We start from the raw sequence: 19583 nt of genomic DNA, 5'->3' as shown, positions 1-19583 counted from the left end.
ATTACTGCACTAGGACTGTGCTACAATTTAACTATACCAGAGGTGCCCAAACTCAGTCCTGGAGGGCCGGATTCCTGCATATTTTAGTTCCAATCCCAATCAAACACACCTGAACCAGCTAATGAAGCTCTTTCTGGGTGTACTAGAAACTTCCAGGCAGGTGTGTTGAAGGATTTTGGAGCTAAATTATGCAAGGCACCGGCCCTCCAGGACCAAGTTTGGGCACCCCTGAACTATACAATTAAATCTTGTGTTCAGTCTTTTTTTTTTTTGTCTATTGTTGATATTTTGTTTATTTGTTCTATATTTCTTATTGCTGCTTGTGTGTAAGAGCTACCAAACAAATTTTGTTGTATGATATTACAATGACAATAAATTTCTAATGTCTAAAAATGTAAAATGTATAACATGAGTTGATTCAATAGAACTCAATCTCGCTAAAGGCTTCTGCGAAAGTGGACAGATTTGAATGCATGTTAATACCAAGTGGAAACAGAATGAAGCACTTAAGACACAGAAACAGGACCATAATCCCATACCAAGAATTAAGTACTTGTAATCAGATTTTGAAATGCTTATAATTAGATTGCACTTTGCATGCATTACATTATTAAACAGGTCATGAATTTTTACATCAAAAACAACATAATTTAGAAGTATTTTGTGTGCTGCTTCAATTGGTGCATTTGAATTGGTGTGGCGGATTGGAGACTCATAAGTAAACACCCACTGCTCTAACAGTTTTGCATGTTAACCGGGCTGAAAAGGCAATGAAGTAAAAGTAGGCATTGATGTTCTGCAGAGTTGGAGCTTATCCAACCCTATTATATCATAGAGTAGAACATGCCATTTCCTGTCATTTTTTTCATCATCATCATCATTCAAGTTTTTTTTTTACAGTAACGACAAAGTTTTGAGCTCTGAAACGTGCAGGATGTTTTTATAGTACTGCGACTTCTTTTATGTCAAAAGATCAAGGGAATATAGATTTTTTTAGTTTATGACCACTTTAAATGTTATTACAGTATCATACACAGTATATATTAGAGATGCCCAAAGTAGGGCCCACGGGCCAAAGTTGGCACATGATAACCTTTGACTTGGACCGACATCTGAAAAGAGAGGGAGAATGATGGGAAGGTGCCTTCGACAGTGATAATCATTTCGAATTTAACGTAACCTTTTGTTGGTTTGTTTTATTGTTGAGCTACAAAAAAGCTAACTGAAATTAAATGATTCAATTAAATACTGTAAATGAATCAGACTGTGTAAATACTGTCACTTTACAGATGCATAAGACATCTGCGAGCAAGTTAAAGTAAGCTTGACTAGTGTTTTTAGCATTGAACTTGTGTTTTAAATGGGATTGTTTATGTTAACTATAATACGTTCATTATTAAATGTTAAAAATGATTATTTATAGTTATTTTGATATATTACCGAATAAATTTGAAAATTACCCATGGCAAATTTAATATATAAAAGTTTGGGCACCCCAGGTATATATAATAAATATATTCTCTAAATGAGTTTTGTTCACACTTCAATTTTAGAAAATCCAAATTTAAACACTCCCAAACACTACAATATGAATATTACTTTTACTGTTCCTTCGGATCACATGCTTTTGGTTACTTAGTTCATGACCCCTTTAAATATCATTGCAGTATTATACACAGTATATATAATAAATATATTCTCTAAATTAGTTGTGTTCACTCTTCAAATTTAGTAAACACAACATTAACCAGATCTTAAGGTTTTAATAACTTTGCTCCAAAACACTACAATATGAATATTACTTTTACTTTTTCTTCGGATGCCACGTAAAAGTGATATTTTTTCTCCTCAGTATTTTTGTCTTGTTTTCCAGTCAATACATTAACTTGAAAAGCAAAATGATATATGTCTGTTTCTGTGAAACTGATCAAAATTACATTTGTCTTTATGAAAAGAGGGCATATCTGCCAAAAGGAAAATCCACTTAATTTAAAGAGAAAAGTACATTTTAATAATAATAATAATAATAATAATAATAATAATTATTATTATTATTATTATTATTATTATTATTATAATAAGTCATTACATTTATATAGTGCTTTTCTGAATACTCAAAGCGCTTAACACATTTTTGGGGGGAATCTCCTGTGTGCAGCATCCACCTGGATGACGCAGCGGCAGCAATATTGCGCCAGACCGCACACCACACACCAGCTGATTGGTGGAGAGGAGACAGAGTGGTGAAGACAATTATGATATGGGCATAGCCATGATGGACAGAGGATAAACCTACTCTTTTTTTAAGGGATTTTTAACAACCACAGAGAGTCAGGACCTCGGTTTAATGTCTCATCCCAAAAACGGCACTCACTGAGCAGTATAAAGTCCCCATCAATATACTGGGGCGTAAGGACCCACACAGACCACAGGTTGAGCAGCCCCTGCTGGTCTCACTAACAGCACTTCCTAGCTTTCTCATGTGTGTGTCCTATTCAGGTTCTGACCGGGTGCAGGCCTGCTAAGCTTCAGTGGGCGACCATGTGAAAGTTGCAGAGAGCTAGCTGCCGGCACTTTTATAAGCCACTGACATACAAAAATCCAATTTGTTCTTAATATATCAATTTTGTGTCTCTGGAAAATGTATCTTAATTTAAAGACGTTTAGACATTTGTATTGAAAAACAAAAAAGCTGACCTAAAGTAGATATTGTATTTCTTAATTTTTTTGGACAGCATGTAACACTTAACATCAATAATTTCGGAATTTAACACTTTCTTCTTTGATTTAAACTCTTTTAAATGCCCTTTTAATGCTCCCATTAGATTACATCACTAACTGTGTATGTTTTTATCACATTTCTAATCAATTTGTAATTGAACACGTAACAGGACACACTCTAAATACTCTAAAATATGCAACTCTTAGGGAAAAATCAATACGTCACGTCCATTATCACAGCATATCATTTTCATTACATTAAAAAGTGCAATCCATTATCATCCCAGGTGGCCATTAGTAAGCTTTGAAGCCAAACATGCTGTCAAATAACTCTCCCATATGCCTCAACCTGCAAGTATAAGCTAATATCAAGGGCTCGGTTGTGGATTTTTGAAATTAATGGGCCTATTTTTTTGCTCGCCCTTGCCCCTAGTAAGTTTCCCCGTGTGTAATGGAAATAGTTACAGTAACAATTCTGTGCACCGGAGAGAAGTCGCCCCCCCATTGTACTTGAGAATCAATAGATTTGCCCTTGTTCAGTTAATACACTCCCTCTCGTATCTTCAATTTGATGCCTGGAGGAGAAGCGCCCGCAGTGGTTAATAGTATTGAACCGTTTCTCTTTTAAAGCCTCTGTTGCAAGACACACAGCCAAATCGACAGCCCCATGGTGGCCAACGCTGCAAGATCAAACGGGTCAATGAGGAAAAAATGTTTGAGTGCAAAAGGGAGAAATAGTAAAAACTTTGGGCACTTTTCCTCTCAACAATGTGTGCTGTTAGGGTATAAAAACCTGCCATAAAGCCTTTATGCCATGTTCAATTGACAAGACTCATAAATACGTAACCTATAAAGCTGACAACGAACTGCTTCTCAGCTCCGAGAATATTAGCCCAAGAGTTGATTGGAGGCTTTCTAATACGCATATGTGTAGCCCATTTAGTGGACAATGATGTCATTGTATGAAACCAAGGCAATTTGGCAATAATGAGCTAGACTGACAGAGTCCAGCAACAGTTTTGATTGGCTGTTGGCAGAATTACTGACCGTAGTCCTCCAGTGATTTGCACGTGATGTCTAAGTGGGTGGAGCCAAAGGGGTTTCGTATGAATCTCCGCCTCCTCCGCAGGTCGTCCTCCCAGTAATCCAGACGCCAGAAGTCATGCTGCTGTTGCTGACTGGAAAAGGGGAAAAGACAGGAGCTCCTGTTAGGAATCAGAAGAAGAAGAAAAACAACAAGTTGGAAAGCTAAATAAAAAATGAATGAATGATATTTCATATTTATAATAAAACAGACACTGCTCACTACAGAGCACATTGTACTTTGGCACATTATTAAATTAGTAGTAATTGTTAAAAATACATTCATGAATGCAAAGCATTGCAACAGAATGAGATACATCAGACACATGAGCCATTTCTGTTACATTACTAAATATATATCTACAGTGCTTAGCATAACAGAGAACACCCTATTACGGAAATGAATATTTGTATCCATTTCTCAGTGAATACCGTTAATGTATTTTGGTGCATTTAAACAAATCAGATTTATTAAATGGATATACTTATTAAAATAATATTTTAGTCACTGAATATCATTAGAAATAGTAAGACAATACATTTTAATTCATGCAAAATATTGCAAAGAAAATTACAAACTACTAACATAACTATCACTAACATTTCAGCAAAACTTTAGACATTTTTTGTTCCTCTTGAATTTTGCTCTTTTTAAATGTTTTATTAATATTTTTCCCTAACATATAAACTTAATTTTTGGATCGTTATCATGAGGTATTTTGTTAGATTGTCTCCAGATTTGGCTTCAGTATTGACCAATCTAATGTATATGTACATATATAATACTGTAAAGCTTCCAATAGAAAATACTAATTTAAATGAGAGATTTGTGAGGGGAGTACTTATATATGCTGAGCACTGTATATATATATATATATATATATATATATATATATATATATATATATATATATATATATATATATATATATATACACATGCTTGGGAAAATGACACTAAAAGGCACAATCATGACATGACAAATGGAATTATATCATAATATTACATAATTATGAGGAGCAAAAAAAGATGTTTTATATTTATGACACAATCAGATAAAAAATACAGTCAAAATTTTGATTTTATTTACATTTTCATTTAATTATTAATTCTATTTGATGAAACGTCATTAAAATTGTAATTCATAATTATAAAAATAAAACTTGCATCACAGTTATAATCATATAAAAATCACGAGTCATGATTATGACATACTGGTGTCAGTCATAAATGTAATATAAACATTATGACACACTAAATCTTTAATTACAGTTATAAAACAATAAGACAATCATGACAAAGTCAGATAAAGAATGTAAATTTTAAATTATGATGATGACAGGCTTAGTTACAATCATAAGAAAACTCATAATATAAAATATATTAAGTTGGAATTATTACAAAGTTATAATGCACTGTAAAACCCAAGTTAAAGTAACTTAAACAGTTTGAGGAAACCGATTGCAACAAACCATTTAAGTTCAAAAACTGATCCTAGTGAGTACTGTGAACTCAATCCATTTGAGTAAACAAAGCAATTTGAGCACAGTAAAACCCAGTAAACGAAGAGAACGCAAACCAACTGAGTACTGTAAAACTCATTAAGTCAACTCAAACTACATGAGGAAACCGATTGCAACAAACCATTTAAGTAAAAAAAACTGATCTATATGAGTACTGTGAACTTACTCCATTTAAGTTGAAGTAATGAGATTTTTAATTAACTCACTACCTTCAACAAAGAGTTCAAAACTCTTTTCAAATGAGCAGAATTAACTTTCAGTAAATTTTGAGTTAACTACACTCATTTCAATTGATAAAGTTGACTGTTGGGTTTTACTATGTGCTGCAAAAGTTACAAGTCAAAAATAATTTAAATTTGAACAGAATTTTTTTTAAAGAAGTCATAATTATTATAAAAATGACTTGAAATTATATTAAAGTCAAAATTATGACCCCAGTCAACTAATTCTAATATAAAAAGTAGGAAGTATGACATGCATGCTTACTCTTAATTATTTATTTATCAATTTTTTTAACAGAAAAAGATTAAATGATAATCAGCCCTAACTCGGCATGAATGCTGTTTTTCAGCAGGTTACTGCTCTGCAGAACAAAAAAAAAACATGCAGACACCCTTAACATCTCATCCATCAACACATGAGAACTATACAAACACCAAAACATACACCAAACATACAGAATAAAGAGAAACAGCCAACTATCTGCAGGGGTTACAGTGATAGTTGACCATCAGATGAAGACCATGGGATTTTTAAAAGAAGTCTTAGTGTTAGTTTTTTTTTGATGTTGTGGGATCTCATTCCAGGCTTTTGTGTATACATAAAAGAAAGATCCTTGTCCATAACAGTTTTTAAAAGCCGATAACGACAAAAATCCATTTGTTGCAGATCTGGTGGAATGATCGATCCTTGTATTAAGTTTAATCCCTGTGTTCATAATGTGATTTTGAAATGATAAAGCATTAGAGAGTGATAGAGCAAAGCAGTGATGTGTCCATCTAGAAAGTCTATTGTGGATCTTATAGGCTCTATTGTACAGTCTAGCTACTGGCTCCAAGATATCATTTGTTGTGAGTGACCAAACAGGCAAACAGTATGACAAGGGGGACAAGATTATGGCATGAAGATGCCATAAAAGAATAAAAATAAAATAAGTTATGAGATAAGGAATCAAAATTAGCTAAAGAGCCAAAATGACAAGTCATAATTTTTATAAAAATTATAAAAGTGAAGTTAATAGACTGTTAAATCCATAATGATGACAAAAAGTCATGACAAGAATAATAACAAGATACTATCAGAACTACATTTTAGAAAGTATTACATGGAAATCATATTAACATGTCACAAACAAGTCAAAACAAGGTTAGAATTACAACATACTAAATCATAATAATATTAAAATACTAATATAATGAAATACTAATTCATAATATATAGAAAGAAAACAATTACCATATAAAAATTCATTAATGACAGTCATAAATGCGACAAATACATTTGTATAATATAATTACCTTTATCATATAGCTTAAACATGCATCAAAATGAAGACTTCCCCAGCTCTGACTTTTAATACCATAATTGGGATTTTAATAAGCATGTTTTCCCCCATTGACGCACACGCACAAAGAAAACACCCCTTAAATTTATATAGTAATGTAATACTCCACATACAATACTACTGAGAATTGCATTTTGGAGAGCACCCAAACCAAAGCTTACACCTGAGGGAGAATCAAACGATATCTGGTAAAATATCGTTAATTCACGAAGTTCATTAAAGCTCAGCCCTCGGGCATAAAACGGCTCTCCAGCTCACAAATAAATAACAGCAAGTCCCATTAACAAATACGGTATCAAATTACAAGTATAAATGGCGCAGCTTGCCTCCATTTTACTGTGTTTTTTAACAAGTCCAGTAAATCAGTGGTAGGGTCCTTTCTGCAGCCAGAGAGGGGTTTTAATGACGCCGGGGTCCCACCGAAGCCACACCCCGGGCCAATAAAACACAGACCCCCTCCCTTTAGCATATGTGCAGCTGTGATTAAAATAACGTGCTGAAATATTCATTGAAATGATTCCCAGGGCCCTGGAGCAAGCTGCAGAAAATTGCGTTTTTATTCATTATTAATAACAGCGAATTAGAGGCCATATAAAAGAAAAAATGAGAGGCCGAGAAGAAAAAGGGGAGCGTGGGGAATGAGCGGGGAAACGGCTTCAGCATGTGGTAACCATCTTTGTAAATGATTATTCCAACATTAGCAGGGACCTGGGCTAATTTTATTGCTTGCAGCTAATGCAAACCATTAAGGGCAGGGACCAGCATCAGGTTACTAAGTGCAGCGCGTTCGGGCTGGAGATGTTTCAAAGCCTTTAAAACCGAGTGAAAGAGAGAGAGGGAAGGGGAAAAGCAGGCCAGAAGCGAATAATACTGCAGCTAATTTACTCCAAAGAGGATTTAGAGAGTGATGATTGGTGTAATTGGGGGATAGATGACAGCATGGTATGGGACGATCAACAAATTCCACATGTGGTTTGTCTTCATTACCAGCTACTCATGGGGAAATATACCATCCACTTTGAGGCATATACTAATTTCCATAATAAACTATGACATGGGCCGTTAGTCTTTGTTTGTGTCGTATAAACAGAGGTTAAGGTGGTGGAAGTATTCATTCAGAAATGCGTTTTGATTTTTTTTTTTCGTTACTGTACAGCTTTTTCATACAGTGACAGCAAGGCTCATCAAGTACCTTAAAGGCCCCATTAAATTAAAATAAAAGTTTTTTAAATGTTAATATCAGTATTATTCATTTTTATGATATCTATAAGCTGGTGTGCTCCAAAACAGTGGCAACATCCACATTTAGAAGATATAAAACCAATAAAAAACATGTAAGGCTTGTAGTTTGTCACATTTTTTTTTCTTGTCACCTCCTACTTTCTCATCAAATTGTGACAAATCAAATGTTCTCTAGTACCTGATATGCTCCGCTCCATTCAAGACGCTTCACATTTGATGCATCTTGATTTAAAGCAAAATGCTATTGGCTGTTTCATAAAAGGGAAGGAGTATGACTATGTCCCACCCTCTCCTCCTGTTTCGGTTGAGATTACGTCAAACATCGAATACAAATGCATATTTCAAAGCACTTTATGGGACCTTTAAAGTCTGCATGAACTGCAAGCTGCGACCATTTTTTTTGTACTGTGATGCAGTTCCAAGAGAAACTAAATAATAAATGAGAAAACAGTGGGCGTGGCTTTTTGATTGAGATGATTGGATGTGGTACAGTAGGCATTTCATTCAGAAAGATCTGGAAAAGGGTTTCAGGAGAGTTATTATAACCTTACAGACACCTCCTCCTCACCATTTCTGTTTATTGTCATAGCACTGTCAAAACTGACAGTTGGAGGGGCGTGGTTAAGTATGTTAGCCACACCCAATACCTCCAAACAGACGAAGACTGTGTCCGAAACCGCATACCTCCATACAATATAGTACGCTAAAATCAGTATGCGAGCTGAGTAGTACGTCCGAAATTCATAGAATTAGAAAATCAGTATGCGAGAAGTACCTGGATGACCTACTACTTCCGGCGAGATTCTGAATTGCGCATCCCATGCACGCTGCGCTATCCCATGATGCCCCGCAAAAGAGAATTTATGAATGGGAGTGAAGCAACGCAACTTACGAGTGTTTAAATTCAAATGCAGTAACAAACAGGAAGTGCATTTTCAGATTTCAATTTTAGATTATGAGCGCATACTATTTTTTTTTTCTTAATGATATGCACAGATGAATTGTTTACCACAAAACTTGCAATGTGAGATAACCAAATCAATATGGTTAATTTTGATTTCATGCGTACTTTAAAAGAATACAAGTTAATTTGTACAAAATTTCAGGTTGATATTTACTTAATCTTCCACTTCAGTGCAATTACATTCAAGTTATACAATAAAGCATCAACTATTCCTGCCTAAACATGATTGTTTTGAACTCATGTGAACAGATAGTTGTGAACTTTAAAGTTGTTTTTTAAAATTCATTTCGTTATTGAGAAAGATTTACTTCCAGAATTGACCATTACTTTTCATTGAGATGTATACAGTACATCAATTGGATAAATATCTTTATGGAACAGAATATTTACACAATATTCTAATGACATTCAGCATAAAAGAAATAGAGTCCACAGTCACAAATAAATTAATGAGGGTAAAATAATGCTAGAGTTATGGAAATAATAGGTAAACTACTTACTCTCACTGGCCACTTTATTAGGTACACCTGTCCAACTGCTCGTTAACGCAAATATTTAATCAGCCAATAACATAGCAGCAACTAAAAGCATTCAGGCATGGTCAAGACGATCTGCTGCAGTTCAAACCGAGCATCAAAATGGGAAAGAAAGGTAATTTAAGTGACTTTGAACGTGGCATGGTTGTTGGTGCCAAACAGGCTGGTCTGAGTATTTCAGAAACTGCTGATCTAATGGGATTTTCACGCACAAGCATCTCTAGGGTTTACAGAGAATGGTGCAAAAAAGATGAAATATCCAGTGAGTGGCAGTTCTGTGGGCGCAAACGCCTTGTTGATGCCTGAATGACAGCTGACAAATCTGCAGAAACTGCGTGATGCTATCATATCAATATGGACCAAAATCTCTGAGGAATATTTCCAGCACCCTGTTGAATCTATGCCTCTGTATATGCCACAAAGGATTAAGGCAGCTCTGAAGGCAAAAGGGGGTCCAGCCCGGTACTAGTAAGGTGTACCTAATAAAGTGACCGGGGAGTGTATATATATATATATATATATATATATATATATATATATATATATATATATATATATATATATATATATATATATATATATATATATATATATATATATATATGTGTGTATTTTTTAAATTTTTTTTCAATTTTTTTAAATCAATTTTAAGGTCAAAATTATTAGCCCCTTTATACAGTCACTTTAAACTGTGTAGAAGTGTCTTGAAAAATATCTAGTCAAATATTATTTACTGTCATCATGGCAAAGATAAAATAAAACAGTAATTAGAAATGAGTTAAAACTATTATGTTTAGAAACGTGTTGAAAAAATTGGGGGAAAAAATAAACAGGGGGCAAATAACTGAGGGGGGCTAATAATTCTGACTTCAACTATATATATATATATATAGTTGAAGTCAGAATTATTAGCCCCCCTCAATTATTGGCCCCTGTTTATTTTTCCCCCAATTTTTCAACACGTTTCTAAACATAATAATTTTAATTACTCATATACACACACACATATATATATATATATATATATATATATATATATATATATATATATATTTAAAATGTACCCCTATGGTTAAAGTCAAAAGCTGTGAAATAACTATAATAACAATCCCAAACACAATTTATGCTCACTGAGAAAATGAAAACAATAGAAGCCAGCATTTTCACTTTACCACAAGGCAGCCATTCCATTAAAAAAAAAAAAAAAAAAAAAAACTCAGATACTACCGAGGTGTTTGCCCCAAGCTATGGATTGTATTGAATGGGCCTCTCTCCACTCTGCCATAATATTGAGGCAGTCTAAACAGATTAAAGTGTTACAGCAGGATCACATCACAAAAGCTGCTCCTTGTTGCGTGAATATTATATCTACAAATGTCAAGAAATCAGGAGGCTCAAGGGACTTAACCGAGCTCTGACAGCAACACGAGTGCTCGCTTTCAGTTTAACATCAATCAAGAACGCGCGCATATGTGTGTGAGTGTGTGTGTGTGGGAAACAAAGCCTGTTTGCATACATGAGCGGCATGCCAAAAGTTCATCACTCGCCCGGGTATGAAAAGCAAAGCGATGTGTCTGAGGCTTGTCTGTTGTCAGTCTTATACCTCGAGAGCCAGACAGAGATGTCAAGAGGCGGAGAGGCCAAAGTCACGTAAATGACATTGTAAATGCGAGATTACAGCGTGAAAAAAATGTAAATCCCGCAGAGGCAACCAGGCGATTACCATTTCAGATTATAACATCCAAAGCTGCCCGCGAGTAGGCAATAGGAGAAATCCAAGCACGGTACACTTTGAAGATTTCTGCAATGTTCCCTCCTAAAGCATATATGATGATTTTGATTCGCTTTGACATTGGCATTTCGGCTGTATACAGCAATTCAGAAGAAAGCCCAAACATTTTCGTTTTCTCTATAATAAGAGGATTAGACAAGCGCACCGTATTACAATGAACGATAAAGCAAAGGGTGCTTGATGACACCGTTTACATTTCTTCACCCGCTCTTTCCCCCCTAAAGCATATGCTTTTAGTTTGCTGGTGGTTTCTGAAGGATTGAACAGCGGTCCAGTGATACGTTAAACCCTGCGGTCATCATATAGAGACAGATTTTAGTCAGTGCCGAAAACTTGCCATGCGTGACTTTCCTCACCCAGGGTGGTCCAGCTCTTCTTCCCACAAGAGCAAATACTGTACTCTTTTAACAAATCCTTTGGGTCCATTAAAAATATTACAGCAGCTTTTCAAGATCAGCGGCTTTATTTAAAGCATTATGACAAGAGCTAGATTGTGCTGATTGTGTGTGATTTTACTGTTTGATAAACAAAAGTTAATATGCTACAGCTTTTAGACACAATATTGGCAGTTATTTTAATCTATTTATTTTATAATTTATTTTTTAGAATGCTGTAAATGAAGCAGGCGAAACAAGACACACTAAAACAGTTCTTGTTTACAAAGAAAAATAAAAAAAAGCACACTAGAATCAATATTTTTCACTAGATGATTAGGTACAGGGCAACACAGTGGCGCAGTAGGTAGTGATGTCACCTTATAGCAAGGAGGTCGCTTGTTCAAGCCTCGGCTGGGTCAGTTGGCGTTTCTGTGTGGAGTTTGCATGTTCTCCCTGCGTTCGTGTGTGTTTCCTCTGGGTGCTCTGGTGTCCCCCATAGTCCAAAGACATGCAGTATAGGTGAATTGGGTAGGCTAAAATTGTTCGTAGTGTACGAGTGTGAATGAGTGTGTATGAATGTTTCCCAGAGACGGGTTGCAGCTGGAAGGGCATCCGCTGCGTGAAACATACGCTGGATAAGTTGGCAATTCATTCCACTGTGGCGACCCCAGATTAATAAAGGGACTAAGCCGAAAAGAAAATGAATGAATGAATGAATGAATGAATGAATGAATAATTAAGTACAGGGCGACACAGTGACTCAGTGGTTAGCACTGTCACCTCACAGCAAAAAGGTCCAAAAACGTGCATGTGTGTTTCCCAGTGATGGAAGGGAATCCGCTGTGAAAAACATATGTGAATAAGTTGGTGGTTCATTCCGCTATGGAAGGAAGGAAAATGAAATTAAATGATTGAGTACATTCACTGAAAAAAAAAAAAAATTATATATATATATATATATATATATATATATATATATATATATATATATATATATATACACAGTACACCCCTCACAAATCTCTCATTTAAATTTATATTTTTATAGAATACTTTACAATATTATATTTGTGCATAAACATTAGTTCAGTCAGTACTGAAGCCAAATCTGTGGCTAGTCTAACAAAATAAGTTATGATACCGGTCCAAAATTAGTACATCCAAATTGATATGTTAGGGGAAAATATTAAATAAAAATTTAAAAATTGCTAAATTTAAGAGAAACAAAAAAATTTAGCAAATTTTGTTGAAAGTTTGTAGTTTGTATTTTTTCCCTATATTTTGCATTAATATTGGGACATCAACAACATTCTAACATTTTTGACTCTATACACCAACACAATGGATTTGAAATGAAACAAATGTGTGCTTTTTGTAGAAAATTTGACATGTAGAAATTACATCAGTTTGCATATGTGCCTTCCACTTGTTAAGGGACCAAAAGTAATGGGACAGAATAATAATCATAAATCCAGCTTTCAATTTTTAATACTTGGTTGCAAATCCTTTGCAGTCAATTACAGCCTGAAGTCTGAAATGCATAGACATCATCAGAAGCTGGGTTTCATCCCTGATGATGCTCTGTCAGGCCTGTACTTCAATTGTCTTCAGTTCCTGCTTGTTCTTGGGGCATTTTCCCTTCAGTTTTGTCTTCAACAAGTGTAACGCATGCTCGATCGGATTCAGGTTAGGGGATTGACTTGACCATTGCATAAAATTCCACTTCTTCAAATTCCAATTCTTCTACTAATTTCTCTCTTTCCCACACCCCTCGTCAGACAGGGAGAGGGGGTGGGACGGGACTACTGATTTCCAAAGAATGGAAATTCACTCAGAGACCGTCCCTGCCAAAAATCAGCTCTTTTGAATTCCATGCAGTCACCATTATCCACCCCTTTCGCATAAATGTGGTTGTCATCTACCGCCCACCGGGTACATTAGGTCACTTCTTGGATGAACTGGATGTTCTTCTCTCATCTTTTTCTGATTATGACACTCCCTTGTTGGTGCTAGGTGACTTCAACATCCACATAGAAAGACCTCAAGCTGCTGACTTCCAGACTCTGCTTGCATCTTTCGACCTCAAAAGAGCACCTACCTCTGCTACTCACAAATCAGGTAATCAACTAGACCTTATTTACACTCGACATTGCCTCGCTGACCAAACACTAGTAACTCCACTACAAACATCGGATCATTTCCTTCTCTCTCTCAACATCCACATTACTCCTGAGCCGCCACACACTCCTACTCTAGTTGCCTTTCGCAGAAACCTACGCTCTCTCTCACCCAACAGGCTATCCACCATTGTTTCTAACTCTCTTCCTCCATCTTCCAAACTCTCTGCACTTGATACGAACAGTGCAACTGATACACTCTGCTCCACGCTAACATCATGTCTAGACAGACTATGCCCTCTGACATCCAGACCAACCCGAGCCAGTCCTCCTGCACCCTGGCTCTCTGATGTTCTCCGTGAGCATCGCTCAAAACTTCGGGCTGCTGAGAGAAGCTGGCGAAAAACAAAAAATCCTGAACAGCTCATAACATACCAAACTCTTCTGTCTTCTTTCTCGACTGAGGTTACTTCTGCAAAGCAGACATACTTCCGTCAGAAAGTCAACAGTGCCACCAATTCTCGCTTGCTTTTTAAAACATTTTCCTCCCTCCTCTATCCTCCTCCTCCACCCGCATCCTCCACACTCACTACTGATGACTTTGCTACATTCTTTTGCACCAAAACTGCAAAAATCAGTGCTCAATTTGCTGCACCTACAACAAACACGCAAGATACACCACCAACACCACACACACTCACCTCTTTCTCCCAGCTCTCTGAGTCTGAGGTGTCCAATCTCGTGCTATCAAGCCATGCAACCACCTGTCCGCTAGATCCCATTCCCTCTCATCTCCTGCAAGCCATTTCTCCTGCAGTCATACCAACACTGACTCACATAATTAACACATCTCTTGACTCTGGTCTATTCCCTACTTCATTTAAGCAGGCTAGGGTAACCCCTCTGCTAAAGAAACCCAACCTGGATCAAACGCTACTTGAAAACTACCGACCGGTATCCCTGCTTCCATTCATGGCCAAGATTTTGGAGAAAGTAGTGTTCAATCAAGTCCTAGACTTTCTTACTCAAAACAACCTCATGGACAACAAGCAATCTGGCTTTAGGAAAGGCCACTCAACTGAGACTGCTCTGCTCTCGGTCGTGGAGGACCTCAGACTGGCTAAAGCAGACTCTAAATCATCTGTCCTCATCTTGCTGGATTTATCAGCTGCTTTTGACACTGTAAACCACCAGATCCTGCTATCTACGCTTGAGTCACTGGGCGTCACAGGCACTGTTATTCAATGGTTCAGTTCCTACCTCTCGGACAGATCATTCAGGGTGTCGTGGAGGGGAGAGGTGTCCAACCTACAGCATCTATACACTGGGGTACCTCAGGGCTCTGTGCTTGGACCACTTCTCTTCTCTATCTACACGGCATCTTTAGGAACAGTCATCCAGAAACATGGTTTTTCCTACCACTGCTATGCTGATGACACCCAGCTATACCTCTCTTTCCACCCTGATGATCCCTCGGTTCCAGCTCGCATTTCAGCCTGCCTGTCAGACATTTCACTCTGGATGAAAGATCATCATCTCCAGCTTAACCTCATGAAAACGGAAATGCTTGAAGTTTCTGCCAACCCGACTCTTCACCATAACTTTTCAATCCAGATGGATGGAGCAACCATCACTGCATCCAAAATGGTAAAAAGCCTTGGAGTTACGATTGATGACCAACTGAACTTCTCTGACCACATTTCTAGAACTGCCCGATCTTGCAGATTCGCACTCTACAACATCAGAAAGGTCCGACCCTTCCTATCTGAACATACAGCTCAACTCATTGTTCAAGCTCTTGTCCTCTCCAAACTGGACTATTGCAACTCTCTGCTAGCCGGGCTACCAGCTAGTTCTATCAAACCTCTTCAACTGCTTCAGAACGCAGCTGCACGAGTGGTCTTTGATGAACCCAAAAGAGCACATGTCACTCCGCTACTCACCCGTTTGCACTGGCTGCCAGTTGCTGCCCGCATCAAATTCAAAGCTCTGATGTTTGCTTACAAAGTGACCTCTAGCTGTGCTCCTTCGTATCTGCTCTCACTTCTGCAGATATATGTGCCCTCCAGAAACTTGCGTTCTGTGAATGAACGTCGTCTCGTTGTTCCATCCCAAAGAGGGAAGAAATCACTTTCCCGAACTCTCACATTCAATCTGCCCAGTTGGTGGAATGAACTCCCCAACTACATCAGAACAGCCGAGTCACTTGCTGTCTTCAAGAAACGACTAAAAACGCAACTGTTTAGTCTCCACTTTTCCTCCTAATCTGCAATTGCCTCTCTGGCTATACCACTAACTGAGCCCTCTTTCTCTCTCTCTCTCTCTCTCTCTCTCTCTCTCTCTCTCTCTCAAAAAAAAAAAAAAAAAAAAAAAAAAAATTCTACTAATGTTTTGCTTCTTTGACTTTTACACGCCTGAAACTTGTCTATAGCGCTTGTTCACTGCTGCTCTTATAGTTGTGTAAATTGCTTCCTTGTCCTCATTTGTAAGTCGCTTTGGATAAAAGCGTCTGCTAAATGACTAAATGTAAATGTAAATGTCTTTCACTTCAAAAACTATTTATATATCCGTATAATAGATCCATTTAATAAATCAGTTTTAGTTCAAATGCACCAAAATGTATTACCTTTATTCACTGAGAAATGGATACAAATATTCATTTTTAAAATGGGGTGTACTTATTTATGTTGAGCACTGTATGTGTTACTTTTAGTTTTTTTTGTCAGCTGTTTTCAACTGACAGCCAGCATTTTCTGTTCTTTCTAAACCTTACATGGTGAATATGCAACTGTGACGTGTAATTGACAGGAACACATAAAGGACATTTCACTGTTGAAATTCCCAGCTTGACTGCTGCTGGAACGCAGCATAAGTAAAACGTTTGGTGTTATATCAACGCTTATGGACCACCTCTAAGCCAATCAAATGTAACCACAACTAACAATGTCACATTCACAATAGCGCTGTTGTCCAGGAGTCTGTATTGGAGAACATAGCACGACCAAATAGGCTACTTAATTGTGTTATATCTCAGAAAAGAATAATAAAAAAAAAGTCCTCACATTAAAGAACGGCTCCTGATAGCCGCTTCATCTGAATGGTAATCACTCAACGGAATTAGCTTCCGACACGCTCGACTTTACCAATCGTGCAGCTCATGATGACAGGCGTAAAGGATGGTGGAGGGCCGACCCTCCTCGAAAGCGGCTCAAATTTATTAGTCACATCGGCCATCAATCACCCAAATGGATTTCCAACTGCATTTTAAAAGCTAATTTCCCTGCACTGATAACCAAAACTATCAGCCGGCCAGAGTGCCAGTCATTATTTACTACTGCTTTGGGTCTTTCTTTTTTTTTTTTAAATGCATCACAAAAGACGGATGTACTAAAAATCACGTATCCCCCTTCTCTCCTCCGCATATTAAAAAACACTCCAAGAGATTTAGGACTCGTGTGTCCACAGGGCATGTGTTGTTTGTGAAAGGCTGTAAAAATCTGACAGCCATGATTCAGTCTAAAATGGCAAAAGGGGAAATAAAGGAAAGGATAACAATTTCATCTTTAAAAAAATATATACAGCTGTGTTCTTGTTTGGAAAGGCCAGCTTCAGATATGATCTATTGGGCTTTTACGCGGGTGTTGTGGGGGATTATGGGATGCTGGTTCGTGAGATGGATTACCCTGTTACCAGTGCTCCTCCGCAGGGCTTGAGCGGTCAGACCGAGTAGACCTTCATTGTACATCAGCAAAGATTCATTTAAGAGGGAGGATTCAGTGGTGCAATCGTTCTGTCTAGACAACTGTTTTGACCACCTCTGAGCCTCTTTGGTGAAACAGAGTCTTTTTCAATAAAACCTTTTTTCAAGAAGACAGCAGAAAGATTCCACATGGAATCCCAGTCTTAATCCAAACTGCACTTTAGGGTGTTTGCACTTAACAGGTTTGGTTTGATAGAAATTAACTCTGTTAGCGAAGTCCATTTGAATAAATGTGAACATCTGAATCCTGCTGCAATTCAAACAAGCTGACCAAGTACCCTATCATACATTCAGTGCAATGTACTGTAGAGCCAGGTACAATAAAAGTTTCACACTGGCGCAGGTATAATAATCACGTACAAATGCATTTGCACCCATCTGTGGAAAAATCAATCACAAAAAAAAAGTTTAGGAAACATTTTTAGTGACACATTTGCCCAACAATTTTTATATATGGATATATCTATTTTTTTTAACTGGTTCTGACCTGGCGTGTGTTTCCCAAACAACGACATAACTCATGGCTGAACTATCATAGTACAATGCACCGTTAGGGAAAAGAATGATGTAGTGGATGACAAGTGTTTCCCAAAACCGTAGTTGCTTTGTCGCAGATCCATTGTTTGAACCACAGTAGTTTTAACGTAAAATGTCCATAATAGTCTAAACGGGGTGGAGTAACAACTTCTTTAGAGAATTAGGTTTTTTTGTGCAAATTATATTGTTTTACATGCACACACATTTAAAATTAATTAATTTTTGACATGAACTCGTTTTCCATATTAATTGAAATATATGTAAACGGCACATATAGGCCCTTTGTTTTCTTTACAAATATTATTAAGAATATTCCATATTCTATTCGAAAACAAATCACTTAGCAAACAAGTATTCTAATCTCATATATAAATCATTAATGGTTGTTTATTAGGGGCTATTCATTAATAAATGTAAAAAATCCTACACTCTCTGAAATAAAGGTACGTGAGCTGTCACTGGGGTGGTACCTTTTCAAAAGCTACACATTTGTACTTAAAGGGTCCATATTGGTACCTCAAAAGCATATATTTGTACCTAAAGAATTTAAGAGGAACACTTTTGTACTTTTTAAGTACTAATATGTACTCTTGAGGTATTAATATGGACCTTTAAGGTACAAATTTGTACCTTTTGAAAAGGTACCACCCAGTGACAGCTCGCGTACCTTTATTTCTGAGAGTGTACTTAATGATAATAATTATTATTAATTTGTATTATTATTATTATTATGATATTGCTTATTTATTTATTATTATAATTTTTTTAAACTCTACTTTTACAATTTGACACATTCAAGCCACTGTAGAAATGTTCTAACCAACAGGCCCATGTCATATACAGTACAGATACATTTCTTAATAAATAACATACTAAAAATTAAAAGTATTAATGTATGCTTTATATTTGCTTTCACAAGCTTTGGAGACGTAACGTAAATTCCATTTTTAAATAATAGGTCACCTATAGCTTTCGTCATGAGCCAAGGCTGTGTTCAAAATGGCATAAATGTTTTCAAAGTGCACTCAGAAGGCAGCGCAATTGTCAATATGAAGATCGCTTAAACTAAACTGTAAAAAATACATTGAAAGTAAATTACACCAAAGAGAGATGACTTTAATGCTTTTTAAAAATCATTCCAAGTTTAAATGTTATAGGGGAATAGGGGAATAACGGAATAGAACACAACCAAGAACTATGTTTCTAACTACAGCTCTAGAGGTGGAGTTGCAAGTGTACAAGTTTGTGATGCAGTTTGCGAATGTTCATTGCAACGATGGATTTGGGAAACACTAAATCAACAAACAAAGTTTGTAACGACGGAACCTGCGACCTTTCGCATCACCCCAGATCAATCAGTGTGGTGC

General features: G+C 36.7%; 1 protein-coding gene across 1 annotated transcript in view; it reads right to left on the bottom strand.

Moving 5' to 3' along the window:
• nbeab (neurobeachin b) overlaps nucleotides 1-19583 on the bottom strand; it is a 344764-nt gene that overhangs the window by 190713 nt on the left and 134468 nt on the right. The window contains exon 24 of the mRNA XM_056474110.1: nucleotides 3769-3926. Within this exon, the coding sequence (XP_056330085.1) occupies nucleotides 3769-3926 (158 nt within the window). The remainder of the gene's footprint in view (nucleotides 1-3768; nucleotides 3927-19583) is intronic.

This window comes from Danio aesculapii, chromosome 15, assembly GCF_903798145.1.
Source record: "Danio aesculapii chromosome 15, fDanAes4.1, whole genome shotgun sequence".
Lineage (NCBI taxonomy): Eukaryota > Metazoa > Chordata > Actinopteri > Cypriniformes > Danionidae > Danio > Danio aesculapii.
This window is presented reverse-complemented; position numbering and strand designations above follow the sequence as displayed.